The sequence below is a fragment of the Triticum aestivum genome, chromosome 2B, assembly GCF_018294505.1.
Source record: "Triticum aestivum cultivar Chinese Spring chromosome 2B, IWGSC CS RefSeq v2.1, whole genome shotgun sequence".
NCBI lineage: Eukaryota > Viridiplantae > Streptophyta > Magnoliopsida > Poales > Poaceae > Triticum > Triticum aestivum.
The window spans coordinates 224,963,945-224,983,870 of record NC_057798.1 but is presented as its reverse complement, the minus strand read 5'-3'; the positions used below and the strand labels follow the sequence as shown (position 1 = coordinate 224,983,870).

Sequence of the window (19,926 nt, the reverse complement as noted above, 5' to 3'; positions counted from 1 at the left end):
CCGAGGGAAACCACCATGCTGCTCCTGCTGCTCACCATGCACCTGCTTCTGATGAAGAAGATGTGCCTATGGTTCATACACCCCCCTCAGTCCAGAGCAGGATCATCATGAGCCACCTATACAACCTGCTATTGAGGCCACTGACTGTTTTGTTGCTCTTCAACACATGGTGTCAAAAATCATGGCCACTGCCCCTGTCATCATAGATCAACTTGCTGGCACCACTATTATTAGCACCAAATGCCAACTGATCAATGTTGAAGAAGAACATGGCACTGCCAAAAAGTGTCTGTTCACTATTACCACTGAAAACCACATTGCTCCACCTGCATCCTCTGCTAGAATCACTAAAATTTCTGAGGAGTCAGAGTATAGCAGCAATATGGATTTTGACCTGCATTACCTGCACAGCTGGAGTCTTTGTCCTCAAACCACAACACCCAAGAGATTGACGATTCTGATGTTGCAAACAATGCTATCAATGGATCACCTGCTGTCAACAAGCGCAAGAAGGTCAATGCTCCTCTGGATGTACTTGAACTACGTTGCAGACGCTGTTTAGCTGGTCTCAGTGCAGGTTTCAAGGATCAAGCTGTTGTTACTAAAGCAAAGAAATTGGCAAACTACAAGAAAAACCTTTCTGTTGATTTTGAGTTTGAGCTCAGTGATCCTCTGGTTGCTCCCCCTCTAGAACTCCCACTTGCCAATATTCAAGCCATAGCCACAAAGCAGCTTTAGATTCCTCCTGAGGAGGTCTCTGGGGAGCTACTGAAGGTTGTCATTGGTCATGCATAATCTTAATTATTATGTTATCTGGTCTTGTAGTGCCAAGACCTTTAATGGCCATATGCCCTTTTATTCCTCTGTCGGTCTATGTTGGTCCTTTTGCTATGTTGAACTTTTATATCTGGTTTGTAAGGAGTTGTACTCCATAATAAGGCACTTTTATTTGAGATCTACTATCTATTTATTATTGCTATATATGAGATATCTGAATGGTCATGATGTGATTGATCTTTTATACTGCTCTTTGGTGATGTGGATAAGTTCTTGGGATGGCCATGTTTGTCATCAGTTTTATTAGCTGCCAGTTGATACACGGATGATTAACTCATCCTCTGAATATGATCTCCCAGTCAAACAATTTTATTATGAATAGATAATGGAATATTCTCAACTGGAATGTAAGCAGAATAAATTCCCAAACTAGATGGGTTGACCTGAGGGCCAGAATTGATGAAAGTAACCATGGGATTGTTTGTATTCAGGAAACAAAGAGAGACAATTTTGATATGTCCTACCTCAGAAAATTTTCACCTAGGAGATACAATCAATATGCATTCAGCCCATCTTTGGACTATTTGGTGGCCTCATTACAATATGGAATGGTAGTCTTTTCACTGGAACTGTGATCAACCAATCCACTTTTCAAATTACAGTCAGGTCAGTCTGCAATTTACCTGGACACATATTCCATATCACTAATATCTATGGACCATGTCACAATGAGAGCAGAGTTGATTCCTTCAATTGGTTGAACAACATAGATGCCACGATATGGATCATTGGATGCTTGTGGGTGATTTCAATCTGATCAGAAGTCCCCATGATAGAAACAGACCTGGAGGAGACACAAACAACATGTTGATGTTTAACAGTATGATTTAGCAATTGGATCTTGTGGAGATTCCACTTAAAGGAAGAAATTTTACATGGAGCAATATGCAAGATATGCCACTTCTGGAAAAGATAGATATGACATTTACATCTGCAAACTGGACTATATCATTCCCTAACACTCTGGCTCACCCAGTTGCCAGAATCTCCTCTGATCATGTTCCCATCCACATACAAATTGGTAGTGACATTCCAAGAGCTTCCATATTCAGGTTTGAAAACTATTGGTTTGAATTTGATGGATTCTATGAAATTGTGATACAGTGTTGGAACAGAAACCAGCAATTAAGCAATTCTGCTAAAGACGTCTCTACTAGATTTAAATGCCTCAGACTAGGATTAAGAAAGTGGAGCAAAAACCTATCTAGATTGAACACCACTATTGCCGCCTACAACTATGTGCTCACCATATTGGATGACATTGAGGACCAAATACAACTCTCTATCATGGAATCCAATTTCAAGAAAATACTGAGGAAGCACACTAGCAAACTATTGGAAGCAAAAAGAATTTATTGGAAGACCAGGTTCAAAATGAGAAGTATCAGACTTGATGATGAGAACACTGACTTTTTTCATGCCATGGCAACTCAGAGCTTCAGAAAAAACTATATAACCTCCATCCTTAGTGATGATGGTACAATATATCAGAATCACGATCATAAAGCTGCAATCATCTGGCAGTCTTACAATGAAAGGCTTGGAAAATCCATAAACCCTAATATGCTCTTCAATCTTGATGAACTAATCCAATCACATGACCTATCTGAACTTGATGCTCCATTCACAGTGGATGAAATTGAGGAGGTAGACAAAGATTTTCCTGTTGACAGAGCACCAGGGCCTAATGGTTTTAATGGGTTATTCTTGAGAAAATCCTGGGATTTTATCAAACAATATTTCTACACTATGATATGGGATTTATTTGAGAGCAACTGTGACATTCATAGCATTAATACTGCTTTCATCACCATTATTCCCAAAACTGCAAATCCTGGGACTATGAATGACTTCGTACTAATATCACTGGTTAGTTTACCACTGAAATTTTTCACCAAATTAATGGCCAACAGAGCACAAAAGATCATCACCTCTGTTATTCATTAAAACCAATATGGATTTATCAAAGGTAGAAACATCCAAGACTGTTTGGGATATGCTTTTGAATATCTTCATCTATGCCATCAATCAAAGAAGCCTATCATCATTCTCAAACTTGATTTTGAAAAAGCCTTTGACAAAATTGAATATAAGGCTATTATTGCTATGCTAAAGGCTAAAGGATTTGGGCCAAGATGGATTAATTGGGTGTCCAACATATTAAATTCTGCTTCTACTGTTGTTTTATTTAATGGAGTTGTAGGTGAAAAAATATGCGCAAGAGAGGTGTTAGACAAGGGGATTCTTACTCCTCTCTACTATTTGTTATTGCTGCTGACTTACTTTAGTCTGTTATCAATGATGCTTGGGCAAATGGGGGAATTTTACTTCCTATAAATCATGCATATGGGCAAGATTACCCAATTATTCAATAGGCGGATGACACTTTAGTGATAATGCCAGCAAATGAGGATCAGCTTATTCATCTCAAATACTTACTCCATCTGTTTAGTCTATCCACTCATCTTTCTGTTAACTACAGCAAGTCATCCATGGTCCCTATAAATATTGATCTGCAAACAGTAACTGATCTGGCCAACACATTTGGATGCAAAGTTGAAAGTCTTCCATTTACATACCTAGGGCTTCCCTTGGGCACAACGAAGCCTACAGTTCAAGATCTTATCCCAGTAATTACAAAAATTGACAAAAGACTATCTGGGGTAGCTAGATTTATGAATCATTCTGGCAGACTCATATATGTTAACTCTGTGGTTGCTTCCATGCCCATATTTGCTATGTGCTCATTAAAGGTGCATTACACCATTCTGGATCATGTGGACAAATCTAGTAGGAATTTTTTATGGTATGGTAATGACATTAACAAAAAGGGGACATGCCTTGCAAGTTTGGAAATGATCTGCAAACCAAAGGATCAAGCGGGACTTGGTGTACTCAATCTCAGAACTCAAACAAAGCCCTTCTTATTAAGCATCTCTACAAGTTTTACAACAAGGCTGATATACCCTGGGTAAGATTGCTTTGGAATGCATACTACCAAAATAATGAAGTCCCACATTCTAGAAACAACAAAGGCTCATTATGGTGGAAGGACTGCATCAAACTTTTAGATATGTTCAAGTCAATGACCATCTGTCAAGCCAATTCTGGAAACTCTGCTCTGCTGTGGGAAGATAATTGGAATGGATCTATTATGAAATTTGGGATCCCTGAATTATACTCCTTTGCACACCAGGAGAATATCTCAATTCTTGCAGCTAAGATTATTGACAATAAATATAGCCTTTTCCAGCTGCCACTATCAGTTGTTGCTCACCGACAGTTTCATCTACTATCAAATCAGCTAAATGACACTAGACAGAACCATGATCATGACAAATGGATATTCAACTGGGGAAGCTCTCCCAATATGACAAAGAAGATATAACTTCCTCACGGGCCATTCTGAAATAGCTCCTCCTATAAAGTGAATTTGGAAATCATGTTGTCTTCCCAGACACAAATTTTTCTGCTGGTTAATGCTCAATGATAGAATAAATACATGTGATCTTCTTACCAGGAAAAGTTTTCACCTTGACTCCACATCCTGTGTTCTATGTAATGATGAAGGGATGGAAGACAGAACCCATCTACTATTCTCCTATCCTTTTAGTCAGGGTTTTTGGTGGAATATTGGTATTGAATGGAACACCGACATGAACATTCATGACATGATCATTGAACCAAATAAGAGATATCAACTGAATTTCTTTATGGAGATGATGACTGTGGGATGTTGGAGTATGTGGAATCAGAGGAATGGATTGATTTTTGAGGGTAACCCATGCTCCCTTACTGCATGAGATATGACTTCATTAAAACCTTCAAATTAACCATGCTTAGAGCCAAACCTAGTCTTAAGGATGGCATGTCATCCTGGATAGATAATATCTGAACCTTTTTCTATTTCTAGCTGATAGTTGTTGTTTATTTTTTCCTGATTTGGTTGTAACCCCATCAACCATTGTAACACTATTTATGCTTTCTTTATAACGAAAAATGACACACATTAGGGCATTTTGCCTTACTGTATTATGGTCAAAAAAATTATCCTCTAAAAACATGGAAGCTTTGAGATTTTTTAATGGGCACATTCCCAAAAAAATATAAAAATGCACATGACAAGTTTTGAAAAAAATGTTCTCCAAAAAACATGGCAACTTTTTGGATTGTGTCGTGGGCACATGGCAAAAAGAAGGAATTTTGCATCCTTCAAAAGATGGAAAACTTTCGAAACTTCCAGATTTTTTCAACCGAAATTTTCAAAATAAAAAATTGGATTCAAAACATCTTAGCTTCAAAACATACAACAAATTTGATTGTATTTTTTCACAACCCAGTTGTAGATCAACTGGTAAGCCGCCCCTCCTTCATTCAGGAGGTCACCGGATTGAGCCACCACCCATGCACCTTTGGCATAATTTTTGTGTGGGGAGAATAAAGGAGAGGATGTTCTACAAGAAGCTGGTTACAGCGAACAATTCTGAAAACTGACATAGCAGCAGCCTTGCGCTGCGATTCGTGCTTGGATATTGAATGACAATCAACATGTTTGCTGCGAGAACACTATCATTTCCGTAGTCTAAAGTACAATATTAGAATACTTTTTTGTGCGGGAAATAATATTAGAATACACATGGTTCAAAATACAACTAGTGATAAAATACTCTGTCCAAAAATTCCCAAGATAATAGTAATATCATGTCTGAGAAGTAGCGTCAGTGCCAATTGAAATATAGCGCTCAAACTTGGAAATCCACCCTAATAATTGGTTTTTAGTTGGAACTCATTTTTTGCGATGGAAAGTTGGAACTCTTGAAATACTACATGGCATCAGTTCGATAATACTCAGTCCTTTAGTCCGTAGGTCAATATAAAGGCTGGTTATAGGAAGAATCGGAGCAGCAGCCTTGTTGGAAGAGACAGCTACACCAGCAGCACCAGCACACTAAGACATCCTCTATCTGCTATCCCAATGCTCACGGTATCTAATGCCCCTATCGCTATCATCTTTTCCTTGTTCTTGTTCCTATTTTCTTTCTTGTTAGATAGATATGCCTTTATTATGTCTTTCCATTCTCTTGTAGAATTCCTCGCTTTCCAATAGACAAGAGTCACTGGGCGAGTTCTTCTTAACTATACTGCCCACTAACTCGTCGACCCGACATTTCTGCTCAACTCACCGGGGAAATGGCCATGCCGCCACCGCCGCCCACGGGCATGCCTCCGATGGGGCCAATGGGGCCGATGGCTCCGATGGCTCCGATGGGACCGATGGGACCGATGGGTCCGCCGCCGGCAGCCGACATGCCTGGGATGGGGACGATGCCAGTGATGCACGCGGCCTTCTTCTGGGGGCACCGAGCGCAGGTACTCTTCCGCGACTGGCCCGGAGACCGTGCCGGCGCAGGTATGTACGTCCTCTGCCTCCTCATCGTGCTCGCGCTCGCCGCGCTCGTGGAGGCCCTCTCCGCGGCGTCGAGGGGGGTCTCCAGCCGCCGGCCGGCCGCGGTGCTGGCGCTCACGGGGCTGCACGCGGTGAAGATGGCGCTGGCGTACCTGGTGATGCTGGCTGTCATGTCGTTCAACGTCGGCGTCCTCCTCGCCGCCGTCGCCGGACACGCAATCGGGTTCCTCCTCGCGCGGAGCGCCGTGTTCCGCCAAGCGACTCCGGGTGACGCGCCCCAGAACGGTGCTCTCATTCCCTCGGAGGCTGAGCCCAAACCTTAAGTTTGACATGATTAGATGCTGGAAATTGTTTTATTAAAACCCGGATGGATACTGAATATGAAAAGCACATGTATGGAGTACATTCAAGAGAATTAAAAGATTAATTCTATTACTCCTCGTCCTTGGTTCGACATAACTCCTCAAGAGTTATAAGAAACGCGAACCTAACGATGGAATTCTCAGATTTAAATTTTCAAATGAATTAGTCCCCACGCGAAGGCCTCTTCCCTCATGATTGTTGAGGATGAGGGTGAAGGGGCAGCGTGCACGCATGATTTCGAGAAACCCGATGTTCAGGTCCGCCTTCCAGAACAAGAGGCAGAGAGCATTGCCAACTTTCTGAAAATGCATCAACAACTGCAAGATCAACAGGTGCATATATGCAACTTATGCATTATCTTGTGGAGTACATATGGGGTTCACACTGAAAATTAGTAAAGTTTGCTTTTATTTTATCAATTATGCACTATGAACAATATCTATGTTTGAACTATGTTTAAATTTTGCATTATTAAGTATGAACAATTTGTATTCGTGTGTGTAAAACTATGTTTGGCCAAAATGGTCGACGTGCATATGTTTGCATGGATTTGATGTCTTAAAAATAGAAACGGTGATTGCAAATGACAAGATTTGATACCCGTTCAGCCATTATCCGCATACGCATCCGCTGCTGACGTATAGAGGCTCAGATTAGCACTCCGTGGTTGTAGATGCTCTTTTGTTTCTGGTTGGGCACCCGATTCTATTCTTGGTAAGCAGACACCAGGTCATACAGTATGTTGAATATTGCTCCACTGCGAGTTACATCTAGTATATAGTTACACACTGTATCATAGATTCGTGGAGCTCCTATGCTTCTCTGCTGCTTTTCAGAGTTCATCGAATTTTCCACATGACGTATATATAACATAATAAACACTGTTACAAAATCGCTGATTTAACACGGTCGACAGCCAGAGCACAAGGCCAAAAGAAACTCGTTTACTGGAGTTAGAGAACAATCAATGTAGGCACAAGGCCAGAAAGAGGAGGGACACTCAGCTACTTCTACAGCTAACTACAATTCCCGTCAGTTTAACCAGACTGACTCAAATTGATGGTGTAATCATCAGAAGGCAAAAATAAGTGGCATCCTGTTTACATATCGCACGAGCTGCTTCAGTTTGCATGTCTATGACACTTCATAACATGCCAACAATGCCATATATAGATATTATAACATAAAGATAGATGATGAGTTAAATATCCTGCTGCCGTTCTTCGCATTCATGTGTCATCGCGGATGCCGCACCACCTACACAAGCGGCTCATCCAACTCAGAGTCACCGTGCTGCCTCAAGGCGACGTGAAGAACCAACTGGATACTAGCGCAGGAGAATCCAACCAAACTTGGGTACTGCATTGAGGCCGATGAGAGGTGGACAGCTACAGTTAGACAGTTGGTCATGGTTTGAGAGAAATTGAGCTTTCAGGTAGAAATAATTTTGGCGGGATACCGGACCAGGCAGCTGAGGGCCGACGCATGAGTTGTCGGCTTCAGAGCCATCCGGAGGTGGACGACATGCAGCAGCGCTGTGCCGTCAGGGCGGCCAAGCTTCGTGAAGTCCAAGTCACAACTGGTATGTCCGTAAATACTTCCAATACTATTATGCATTTCTCGCACGATCAAATTGTGGATAAGGCACACCAATTAGGAATTTCACTTGGTAGTAATGAGGGTGAAGTTACTAATTCTGTTAACGATTTGCTTGATCTAGAAGCCGAGAGGGCTTTAGAAGTAATTCGTAACTTAGCTGCGGTCAAACCAATGAATGACTCTGAGATTGATGTCTTGGGAGTTCGAGTACTTCATAATTTCTGTCATGACCTAGCACCGCCCCTCCAGGAGCCGGAGGAGGAGGACGAGAATATAGGGTTGGAAGTAGATAACCCAGCGGTTATGGGCACTTTGGACCGGGAGGGCCCGACCAGCCCTAAGCGCAAGTGGAAGCGCAAAACTTACTCGATGTCCGCAGTCCGTAGGAGCGCTAGGATTCGCACGGCTAAAAAATTTCATGATGAGATATGAAAGAAATCTTTTGAAATAGCAGAGGTCTTAAGGACTTGGTTAAAAGAAGGTTTCTTGCGGAGGCATCTATTGAGCATAGTTTGGACTTTATTGCCTTGTCGGAAACGGGTAGAGCAAATTTCTCACCTCAATTTCTCAATACGTTGTTGGGGGGGATGGAGTTTGACTGGCATTGTCTTCCGCCGAGAGGCAGGTCGGGGGGGAATCTTACTTGGTGTTAGATGTGACTCTCTCGAAGTTCGCAGTGTGGTCATGGGGGATTTTGCGGTTAAGTTCAGGGTGCGGTCCAAAGTTGATGGTTTTGACTGGGCTTTGGTGGCGGTGTACGGGGCAGCGCAGGCCGAGTTCAAACCTGATTTCCTGGCAGACCTTGTTAGAGTCTGTGGGTCTGAGCGGCTCCCAATTCTGGTTGGGGGTGATTTCAACATTATTAGAAGGCGTGATGAAAAGAATAATGACAATTTCGATGGGAGATGGTCATTTATGTTCAATACCATTATTGAAAGCTTAGATTTGAGAGAAATTGAGCTTTCGGGTAGGAAGTTCACCTGGGCTAATGCGATGCCAAATCCAACTTACGAGAAGTTGGATCGGGTTCTGGCTAGTGTTGCTTGGGAACAGAAGTTTCCAGTTGTAACTGTTCAGGCTCTTTCTCGCGGGATTTCTGATCACACTCCTTTGTTGCTCGATTCTAGTGGGGCTACTTACTCGGGTAACAAAATGTTTTCTCTTTCGAGTTGGCGTGGTTTGAAAGAGAAGGATTTTTGGATCTTGTTGCCAGAGAGTGGGCCAGAGATGTAGGAGGTACAGGTGCCATTGAACGATGGCAGAACAAGATTAGGCATCTCAGAAGCTTCCTTCGTGGGTGGGCTAAACATCTAGGTGGAGTGTATAAGGTCGAGAAGGAAAGACTCCTTTCACTTATACAAACCTTAGACATAAAAGCAGAAACTATGGTTCTGTTACCCACTGAGCTTCATATTAAGCATGAGGCTGAGATGAGGCTGAAGGATTTGCTTCGTGAGGAAGAATTAAAGTGGGCATTGCGGGCAAAGGTGAGAAAAGTTGTCCAGGGGGATGCGAATACTCAGTTCTTCCACATGATTGCCAATGGCAAGCACCGGAAGAAGAGGATCTTCCAGCTAGAGCAAGATGAGGGTACAATAGTCGGCCAGGACAACCTGAAAATCTACATTACTGAATACTATAAACGGTTGTTTGGACCACCAGAGGAGAGCTGTGTATCCCTGGATGAGTCTAGGATTAGCGATATTCCTCAACTTACTTCTGTGGAGAATGATGTGTTAACTGCCCCTTTCTCGGAAAAGGAAGTTTTCGAGGCTATTGCCAAGATGAAAAGTAATACGGCACCGGGGCCGGATGGTTTCCCGGCTGAGTTTTACAAGAAGTGTTGGCATATTATCAAAGGGGACCTGATACCGATGTTCCATGATTTGTTCTCGGGACATTTGCAGCTGTTCCAACTTAATTTTGGAACGATAACGTTGTTGCCTAAGAAAACAGATGCCGTGAGAATTGAGCAATTTCGGCCTATCTGCCTTCTCAACGTCAGTTTCAAAATATTTACCAAGGTTGGCACGATCAGGCTTACTCAGATAGCGCACGCTGTAGTTCAACCTTCTCAAACGGCTTTCATGCCGGATAGGAACATCCTCGAAGGGGTTGTCGTTCTTCATGAAACGCTACATGAAATTCATACGAAAAAACTAGATGGGGTTATTTTCAAAGTGGATTTCAAGAAGGCCTATGATAAAGTCAAATGGTCGTTCCTCCAGCAAGCTCTATGAATGAAGGGTTTTGATGAGCGTTGGAGACATCAAGTGGAAACTTTCACGCAAAAAGGCAGTGTTGGCATTAAAGTTAATGATGACATAGGCCACTACTTCCGAACGCACAAGGGTCTGAGACAGGGCGATCCTATGTCGCCTATTTTGTTCAATATTGTGGTTGATATGTTAGCGATCCTGATTGGGAGGGCCAAAGAGGCCGGTCAGGTGGAGGGAGTGGTGCCTCATCTGGTGGATGGTGGTCTGTCCATCCTGCAATACGCTGATGATACAATCATTTTTATGGAACATGATTTGGCCAAAGCGAGGAACATGAAGCTAGTGTTATGCCTTTTCGAACAATTGTCTGGGCTAAAGATTAATTTCCATAAAAGCGAGTTGTTCTGTTTTGGTAGAGCCAAAGACGAACAGGAAGCTTATACACAATTGTTCGGGTGTGAAATTGGGTCTCTACCTTTCACATATCTTGGTATTCCAATACACCATCGTAAGTTAACGAATGGTGAGTGGAAGTGCATCGAGGATAGATTTGAGAAGAAACTAAGTTGTTGGAAAGGAAAACTCATGTCTTATGGAGGCCGGTTGATTCTGATTAACTCGGTGCTCACGAGTTTACCTATGTTTCTGTTATCTTTCTTCGAGGTACCAGTGGGGGTGAGGAAAAGGCTAGACTTTTATCGTTCTCGCTTCTTTTGGCAAAGTGATGAGTCTAAGAGGAAGTACAGATTGGCCAAATGGGATATTATCTGCAGACCAAAGGACCAAGGAGGACTTGGTATTGAAAACCTTGAAGTCAAAAACAGATGCCTCCTTAGTAAGTGGTTGTTTAAGTTGTCGTCTGAGACAGAGGCAACTTGGGCGCAGATTTTACGTAGTAAATATCTGCACTCAAAGACTTTATCCCAAGTCACTCTCAGACCTACAGATTCGCCGTTCTGGAAAGGGCTCATGAGGGTTAAGGCCGCTTTCTTCAACAGAACGAGATGTATTGTTGGTAATGGAGATGATACGCGATTCTGGGAGGATACGTGGCTGGGTGACGCGCCTTTGGCTACACAATATCCAACACTATATCGTATTGTTCAGCGTAGGGACGCTCTTGTTGCGACGGTGATGCAGTCTATTCCTCTAAACATGCAGTTTAGGAGAGTGCTTGTTGGACCTGGATGGGAAGCATGGCTTCACTTGGTCCGTAGGCTGATGGACGTTCAGCTAAATCCTCAGCCCGGCCAGTTGTGTTGGAAACTAACTAAAACTGGGGTGTTCACGGTAAAATCGATGTATATGGATATTATTAATTCATCTGTGATACCTACGACTAAGGAGGTCTGAAAAGTTAAGGTTCCTTTGAAGATTAAAGTGTTTATGTGGTTTGTGCATAAACAAGTTATTTTTACAAAGGACAATCTAGTTAAGCGCAACTGGACAGGATCTACTAGGTGTAGTTTCTGTGATCGGGATGAGACTATCAAGCATTTATTTTTTGATTGCCCGTTGGCACAAGGGTTGTGGCGCATTGTGCAAATTGCCTTTAATATTACTCCACCGAGATCGATAAACACGTTATTTGGGGCGTGGCTGTTTGGGATTGAGTCCGAAACAGCCAGACACATTCGTGTAGGAGTATGTGCGTTATTATGGGCAATTTGGAGTTGCAGGAATGATTTGGTTTTTAACAGGACAACAAATATTCATTTTTTGCAGGTGTTATTCCGGGCTACGGCGCTGATCCGTACTTGGTCCTTACTCACTCCGACGGAGGCCAGGGAGCGTTTGGTTACTGGATCTGTCCGGTGGGAGACGGTAGCGCGGGATATCTTCAACCGGTTTGGATGGCGATCATGTAATAGGATAGGAGTTTAGTTTACCTATCTGCTATTTTGCCAGCCGGGTTGTGGCTTATCTTATTTCTGCCTTGCAGTCGATGCTCTATGTGAGCTATAGGCTGCTTTGGTTCTTTTTTCTGTAAGACCTTTGTTCAGAACCTGTTTATTTGTTTAATAAGATAGGCCGTATGCATCGATCTGATGCAGAGGCCGGGGAATCCCCCTTTTCAAAAAAAAACAAAAAGCATAAGGATTCTGAACCACGCAAAGAATCCCAAGGCCACATAAATGTATCCCCACAGACGTTCATCTTCCCCGCAGAAGTACAGGAATGTGTAGATGTAATAGATCTCCAATGCAGCCCCGAACACATTGATCACAATTATGAGACTGTTACCCATTGGTGAGATGCCATAGCAAAGCCAAAGGGCGCAGTTGACTAGAGCGGTCAGGTAAGGAAACACAGAGCGCTCTCCAACGTGCTCATTTCTCTTCAAGTCCGCCATAGTCGTGAACCTGTAGGTGTTAGTGCACACACGTCAAATTAAATCTGTGTGTATGCTTGTATTGCACCGAAGACAAAATCGCTCAAATTCAACAACAAAAGCCCTGGCATATTCACAACAACTAGGACAACGGAACAATGTAGATAGGAGTTAAGGATTAAGATCTTTCAGAAAAATAGTTCAACTTTGAAAAGCTCAAATACATTGGAGTGAAAATTGCACAGTACTGTAAAAAAATCACATACAGAGAGAGAGAGAGAGAAGATGTGACTATAGAGACGATCTCCCACACCCGCATCTCTTTCAGCCATTCCTTGGTAAATCCGTTAGCAGGATGTCACGACCCAAACACATACATGGGATGAGCAATCAGATCAGTACTAATTTCGGATACAAGAGAAGGGATTTGAGGTGAGAATCAGCAACAAGGGTGAGATACAGGTAGCGGGAAGGTGAGCGACAGAAGCAAGAGGATGAGAGGCTTCAAGACGTTTCAATCTTCGTTCCCATTCTCCTTTGCTACTGCTTCTTTTATAACGCTCAATGGCTGCTCCAAAGGCCCAAGCCCATGTCATGACTTGGCCCACTGGCTTCTATGTGACCAAGGTCATGACATTCGCCCCCCCCCCCCCCCCCCTTGAGAATCGGCTTGACCGCAAGCCGATGATACCTGGATCCCATGGCACTTGTAGCCCATCAAGAACTCCAATAATGTTGTCGAAGAGAACACCACCCCGAATGACATGGAGGTTGTCGCGGTATTACTCCTCTGATGAGCCTACCAACATGTTGCTGTAAAAAGAGGTCTGGCCAGTTTTTTTTTCGAAAAAGGGTGTTTTTTATTGACTCACACAGTAGTATCGAGGGATACAATCATGATGAGTACACCCGGCCTCTGCATAACTAAGATGCACACAGCCAACACAACACACACACACACAAAAATGATCACGCCGGCAAAGGCAAAGTCATGCAAAGACCAAAGCTATGCCTAGGCGGAGGAAGAAAAGAAAAAAAACCGAAGCAATGAAACAACGATTGACGATGTACCACGGTGACCATCGGCCCCAGTCATCTCTTGACATCATAAAGACTCCGAGAAGGGTTCTTCAAAAGCGACGCCTCCAACAAGGAAACGACGCACAAGCGCCGCCGTCGCCAAATCCAACCACCAAGGGTTGGCTCACGGGTTTTCACCCTGAAGAGCAAATCTGAGCAAACTCCGAGCAATGCCGTCATCTGGGTAACGACGTAAAGAACGCCGCCATTGCCAGGTATAACCAACTAGGTCAGACCAGAGTTTTCACCCCGGAGCTCTAGATTGGGTACTCGAGAAGTACCACCCAATGGAAATCATTTTATGTTGTCTCCTCCACTTGCCTCGATCCCAATAGTTGCATGTGTGCACGGTCCTTACGGCGAGTGATGACCATGCCTGGACGAGTAGGCTGACGAGACTCGACAAGAGCCACTCGCCAACACTCGAAGAAGTCTTTGACGGAGACGAAGGACAGCAGCACCACGAAATCCCTAGTTCGGGACACTCCGAAGGCCATGCACCATCCTCACAAATGGCAGCGTATGCTGATCTATATGAGACGACAGCAGACTCGCGGCCACAAACTCCGTGTCGTCCTCGCCAGACACAGATCATACAGGTCCAAACCTCTTGAGGTGACCACCGCCTGGCCGAAGACCGCCCAGCGGCATGCTGGCCAGATTCACGGTGTCACCTTGACCTGGCGGCCGAGCCAAGTAAGAGACCAACACGCCGGAGATGCAGGTCACGGCCAGGGCCACTGCTTCAACACCACAGAGGTAGCCCAGGAGCAATGACTATGGTAAGAGCAAGTTCTCAGGTTGGACCTCGGTTTTCCGTACACGCACCGGCTGGGCTGTCCCAAGTGACTCGAAACATGTGACGCCAACAACTCCAAGTGATATTTGTACCATTACACTTCGACTCCACAGTTATGATTGCCAGAACTGCTAGAACACTGAGGATCTTCTTTGTCCGTCAGTTCTGCCATTCCCAGAAAGAATGAAATGATGCTGGATAATAGAGTCAAAGCATGGATGGACACACAAGAACCTGATCACACCAGCATGCTTACTGGAATGCGCATGCCAAAATCCTGACATGCTGTGTTGGTAGATTCTGAATAGTCCAAGTGAGCTGGGTGACCATGCAAATTCTGGGCATGGAACATTAGCCCTCCACGAACATCGAACGAGGTAGGAGCAGAGTACATACGACATTTGTTAACTTCCCATGTCATAGTTGTGCTCCACAGAAACTACTGTAAGGACACGGCAGGAATTAATCTCAAACATACTCCAGTCATGCAGCAACAGATCTACTAACCAGGGGCTGGGTTCTGCAAACACATACTCCCTCCATCGTACTGAAGTTAGTAAAAATCTGAGACATTTATTTTGGGATGGAGGGAGTATTAGAGTTGCTGAGAGTGGAATATGATGCCTCACGCTCTAGCAGCTGATCAAGATGATATATGTCAAATGCAGGTGCAGGTCAGAACCTAATACATTCAATAGCAGGAGCAATAAGATGCAATGTCTAGGTTTGGCGGCTCTTGACAGAGCAATATGGAGGCAGAAGTCGCGTTTCCTCCGGCTAAAGGAGAGAGATAGAAACACAAAAATTCTCTGTATGAAGGCAACAACGCGATCTAGAAAGAATATGATTCAGTCCCTGCAGGTTGGGGATGTCACGGTGGTGGACCAGCAGCAGAAGGAGGATATTTTTTGGGACCATTTTAATAGCATTCTCGGTGCTTACCAACCTCCAACCGCTGGACTCAATCTTGCCCAGCTTGGAATGGAATTCTGCGATCTCTCTGATCTAGAAAGGGACTTCACAGAAGAGGAGGCGAAGAAGGCAGTCTTTGATATCCACCCAGAGAAAACATCGGGTCTGGATGGTTTTACGGGACTATTCTTTAGGCACTGTTGGACTACTGTCAAGAACGAGGTTATGTTGACAATGCAAAAGCTCCAGACGCTCAATTCCCAGTCGTTGCATCTTCTGAAAACTGCTACCCTAGTGCTCCTGCCTAAACACTCAGAGGCAACGCAATAGACGAGTTCATGCCGATAAGCCCGATCCTTTTTTTGCAAAGCTTGTCGCAAATATTCTAGCCACGAGCCCACAAGAGTGCAACCAAAGATGCACACTCTTATTGCCCCATGCCAAAATGCTTTTATCAGAGGTCAATCCATGAGAACTTCATGTACGTGCAGGCAATGACAAAATCACTGAGGTAGCATATGACACCTTCTCTGTTGATCAAGATGGACATATCAAAAGCATTTGACACTGTTGCGTGGGATTTTTTCAGGCTTTGGTGAGAAGTGGATGTGATGGATATCTATGTTCCTTTCCACGGCAATAGTGATGTTGGTTATACCTGGCAATAACGATGCTTTTATGTCATTACCTTGTTGAAGGAATTACTCGGATATGCTCAGACTGGTTCTTCAGGGTGAAAACCTAGATTCTTGCCTCGGTTGGTAGGATCCGGTGACGGCGGCGCTTGAGCGTCGATATCTTCCTGAAGGCGTTGTTATTGAAGAATCTCGTCATCTTTGTGGTGTCATGAGATGGTTGGTGCGAATATGGCCACTATTGTAGTTTGCCGATCATGGATCTTAACGCTTTGGGTTTTTCTTTCTCCTCGCCGATGTATAGCTTTGGTCTTTTATGACTTTGCTATCTGCCGGCGTATTTTATGTGTGCATGCGTTGGTGTTGGTTGTGTGTATCCTAGCTATGTTGAGACCGAGTGTGTGCTCTTTGGGTTTATATCTTCTTGATGCTCATTTTGAGCCAACGAAATCCATCCTTTGTCAGAAAAAGGCAAAGAGAGCATGCGTTAGAGCAACTCTAACCGATCCCCTAAAAATAGTGAAGGATCCGGCGGAATAAATCCTTAGTGGAGTATTTTTACTCCACTAAGTTTTCGCCCGACCTAACCAATCCCCTATATATAATGGAGTTATTTTTTCATTTGCATTTCATTTTGGGCCACCGGATCACATTTCTTTGCTTTTTTATTTCATTCAATGACATTTTGATACATTGGAGTGCATAATTGACCAATTCTTCGCTACGAGAGAAAAACCAAAGAAAATAGAAACGATAATTAGACATTTTAAAAGATATCCAACTTCTATAACTGCTCCAATTAGTTGGATTAATACCTTCTCTATGTATTCATTGTTGATTCTCTCTATTGGCTTCTCAATCTTGCACACCTCTTTCTTCTTCGATTCGAACGAATTCGACGTTGCTTCTCATCTAGTCTCATCTCTAGCCTCTATTCTAGCAACGAGTGCATGAGCATCTAAAAAATTTCATGCTATCAATAGATCGACGTAATCTTCTTCCCAATACCAAAACTTGCATACATCCTACACATAAATTTGAGCAAACAATGAGCTACCGAAATTGCGCCGAACCCGGTGAACAACCGAATCCAAAGAAGCACATACCCCATCACTTTGCACTTGAAGAATACCCATCCGGGATGTTCCGGTGTGGTGGAAAGCCAACGCACCACCTGCCACAGGCAGTCGTTGCACTTTATGGTCGGCAACGGGGAGCCGACGAGCCGATGGGCCAGCACCGAGCCCGGGTGACAGCCAAGCGTTTCTTTGCCGGTGAACCGCTGACGGTAGAGATCAGAGCGGCTAGAGGCCGATTTCAATACCTGCATGTGGCGCGGAGCCGTTGTCGGGGCTGTGTGGTCCGGTACTCGGCCAATCCATAGCAAAGGCGCACCCGACGACGGCGTCAGCCTCAAACCTACCGGTTGTGCGCCGGCGACGGCATGAGAGAGGCCCAAATTCGGGCGGTCAAGGACCGTGGCGCAGCCTACAGGTGTGTGCGGTGGCGGGCGGGGGTTGGTAGGACGGCGCCGGCGTATATGCAACGTGGGAGCGGGGCGGGGGAGACAACGGAGTGGAGGAGAGTTTTTCCTCGAAGCTCGAGCGGTGTATGGGGATCACCTACATGTCGGTTATAGGAGTAAAACCAAAATTTTACTCCTCTAACCAGTTATAGAGAATCGGTTAGGGTTGCCCCGAGCAATTAGAAAATCATAAAAACAAGTGGACACGCATGAGTGTAACTAAAGCCACAGTTTGACATTGCATGTGAACACGGATACACGAAATTAGGGCAACCTATCTATAAAAGTCTAATGTCTACATTCTCACGGCTACAAATTTCACAAACAATTTCCCAAAGAACATGTCTGACGAAGTAAAATGAGACTCCAACGGCCAAGGCCGAAATCCCCAGGACGTAAGCGACGCCCCAGAGCGGGAGGGTCGGATTCCTTGTTAAGGCGAAATAGAGGCACATCATCCAGACGACCGCGAACATGGCGTTGCTCACGAGGCCCACCAAGCCTAAGACTTTGCGCCGGAAACGGCGGATAGACTCCTCGTCAGGCTCCGCCGTGGCGAGAAGGCCCTCGTGGATAGTGATCTCGACGTCGGCCATTATCTGCTTCCCTTGATCTCCTTGGTTCTCTCTTTTCCTGTCGATGTATCAATCTTTTGCCTTTCTCCTGAAAAAAGAACTATCGATCAGTTGGATGCCCCTCCTAAATCGCTTCGAGAGCCGCCGGTTGACTCCACCTGCATATATATTGTGCTGGTAAAGTCCCAGAATATTTCGGTGTTGTATTACTATGATGATGATTGATCGGACCTTGTTTGATTTCCGAAAAAAAACACGACGGGAGGCTGTGACGGGCCGGGACAGGCTACTCCTCCGTCACGGGTCGGGAGTAGTATATATCGTGATAATAAACAAAACAAAAGACGAAACTTCTCTCTCAAAAAAAAACGAAACAGGCTGTCACGGGCCTCAGCTGCAATCTGCACAAATCGTGATGCCCTTTTTGATCCAATGGTTTTGATAGCTGAGTTTTAGCAAAACCGCCCCAAACAGGCAACCAACTCTGTTTGACCACAACCCTAAAAAAAACTCTGTTCGACCACTATAATGGCGGCCGCCGCCACAGCCACCGCTGTTGCCGTAGCCGCCGCATGCTCGTCCAACGTCTCTGCTTCCGACTCCGATCCGAGGATCTCCACTCCTCCTCTCAAACCTCCTCCCCGCGTCCGCCGCCGCCCCCTCACCCGAGGCGCAGCTCCACGAATTCCACCTCCCCGCGCTTCCGTCCCTCATCACGGTCCGCACCATCCCTTCCCTCGGGCTCACCTTCCAGGTTCCAGCTCTGGCCCTTCGCCACCACGCTCCTCCGCTTCATACCCACTATGAATGACGGCTTGACGCAGAGGGATGGTTGCGCAGCGGTAACGGCCCACATCGCATGTAGCTGCTGGGATCGCGGAAAAGTGGTGGCACATAAGTGACGTCGGTCTTGAGCTCCGGGATGAAAGCCTAGGTCTTATCTGTGTTGGTTATACCTGGCAATGGCGATGCTTTTATGTTACTACCTTGTTGAAGGTATTGCTCAGGTATGCTCAAACTGGTTCTTCAAGCCTAGATTCCAGCCTTGGGCGTCCATATCTTTTTGAAGGCGTTGTTGTTGAAGAATCTCGTTATCTGTGTGGTGTCATACGATGGTTGGTGCAGTTATGGTTATTGTTGTAGTTTGCCGATCGCTGATCTTCACGCTTTGGGTTTTTTCTTTCTCCTCGCCTACGCATAGTTTTGGTCTTTTACGACTTTGCTATCCGCCGGCGTATTTTTTGTGTGCGCGCGTTGGTGTTGGCCGTATGCACTAATTATGCAGAAGCTGGGTGTACGCCTTTTTCTTTGAAAGTGGTCATTTCTGGCTTTCATTTCATAAGCAGAAGAGAGTGGAAAACATGTGTTGATCAAGCGATCAATGGGGTGAAAACAAGAGTTACACTGTCAGCTTAGTGGGCTCCTAAGCTAGCCTATCGGGTTGATCGCTATATGTGTGGTGTGTGCTCTTTGAGTTTGTATCTTCTTAATGCTTCATTTTAAGCCAATAAAACCCACCCTTTGTCAGGAAAAAGGGCAAATAAAACATGCCTTAGAAATTAGAAAAAAGAATCATAAGAAAAGTGGAATATATTCAGTATATGTGAGTGCAACTAAAGCCACAGTTTGACAATACATGTTAA

General features: G+C 44.5%; 1 protein-coding gene across 1 annotated transcript; it reads left to right on the top strand.

The window, feature by feature from the left end:
• The first annotated feature begins 5,800 nt into the window (after nt 1-5,800).
• On the top strand, nt 5,801-6,647 carry LOC123041104 (copper transporter 4-like). The gene has a single exon (XM_044463810.1). It carries the CDS (start codon nt 6,028-6,030, stop codon nt 6,565-6,567), a length of 540 nt encoding a protein of 179 aa, XP_044319745.1. The 5' UTR covers nt 5,801-6,027; the 3' UTR covers nt 6,568-6,647.
• The last annotated feature ends 13,279 nt before the right edge of the window (nt 6,648-19,926 follow it).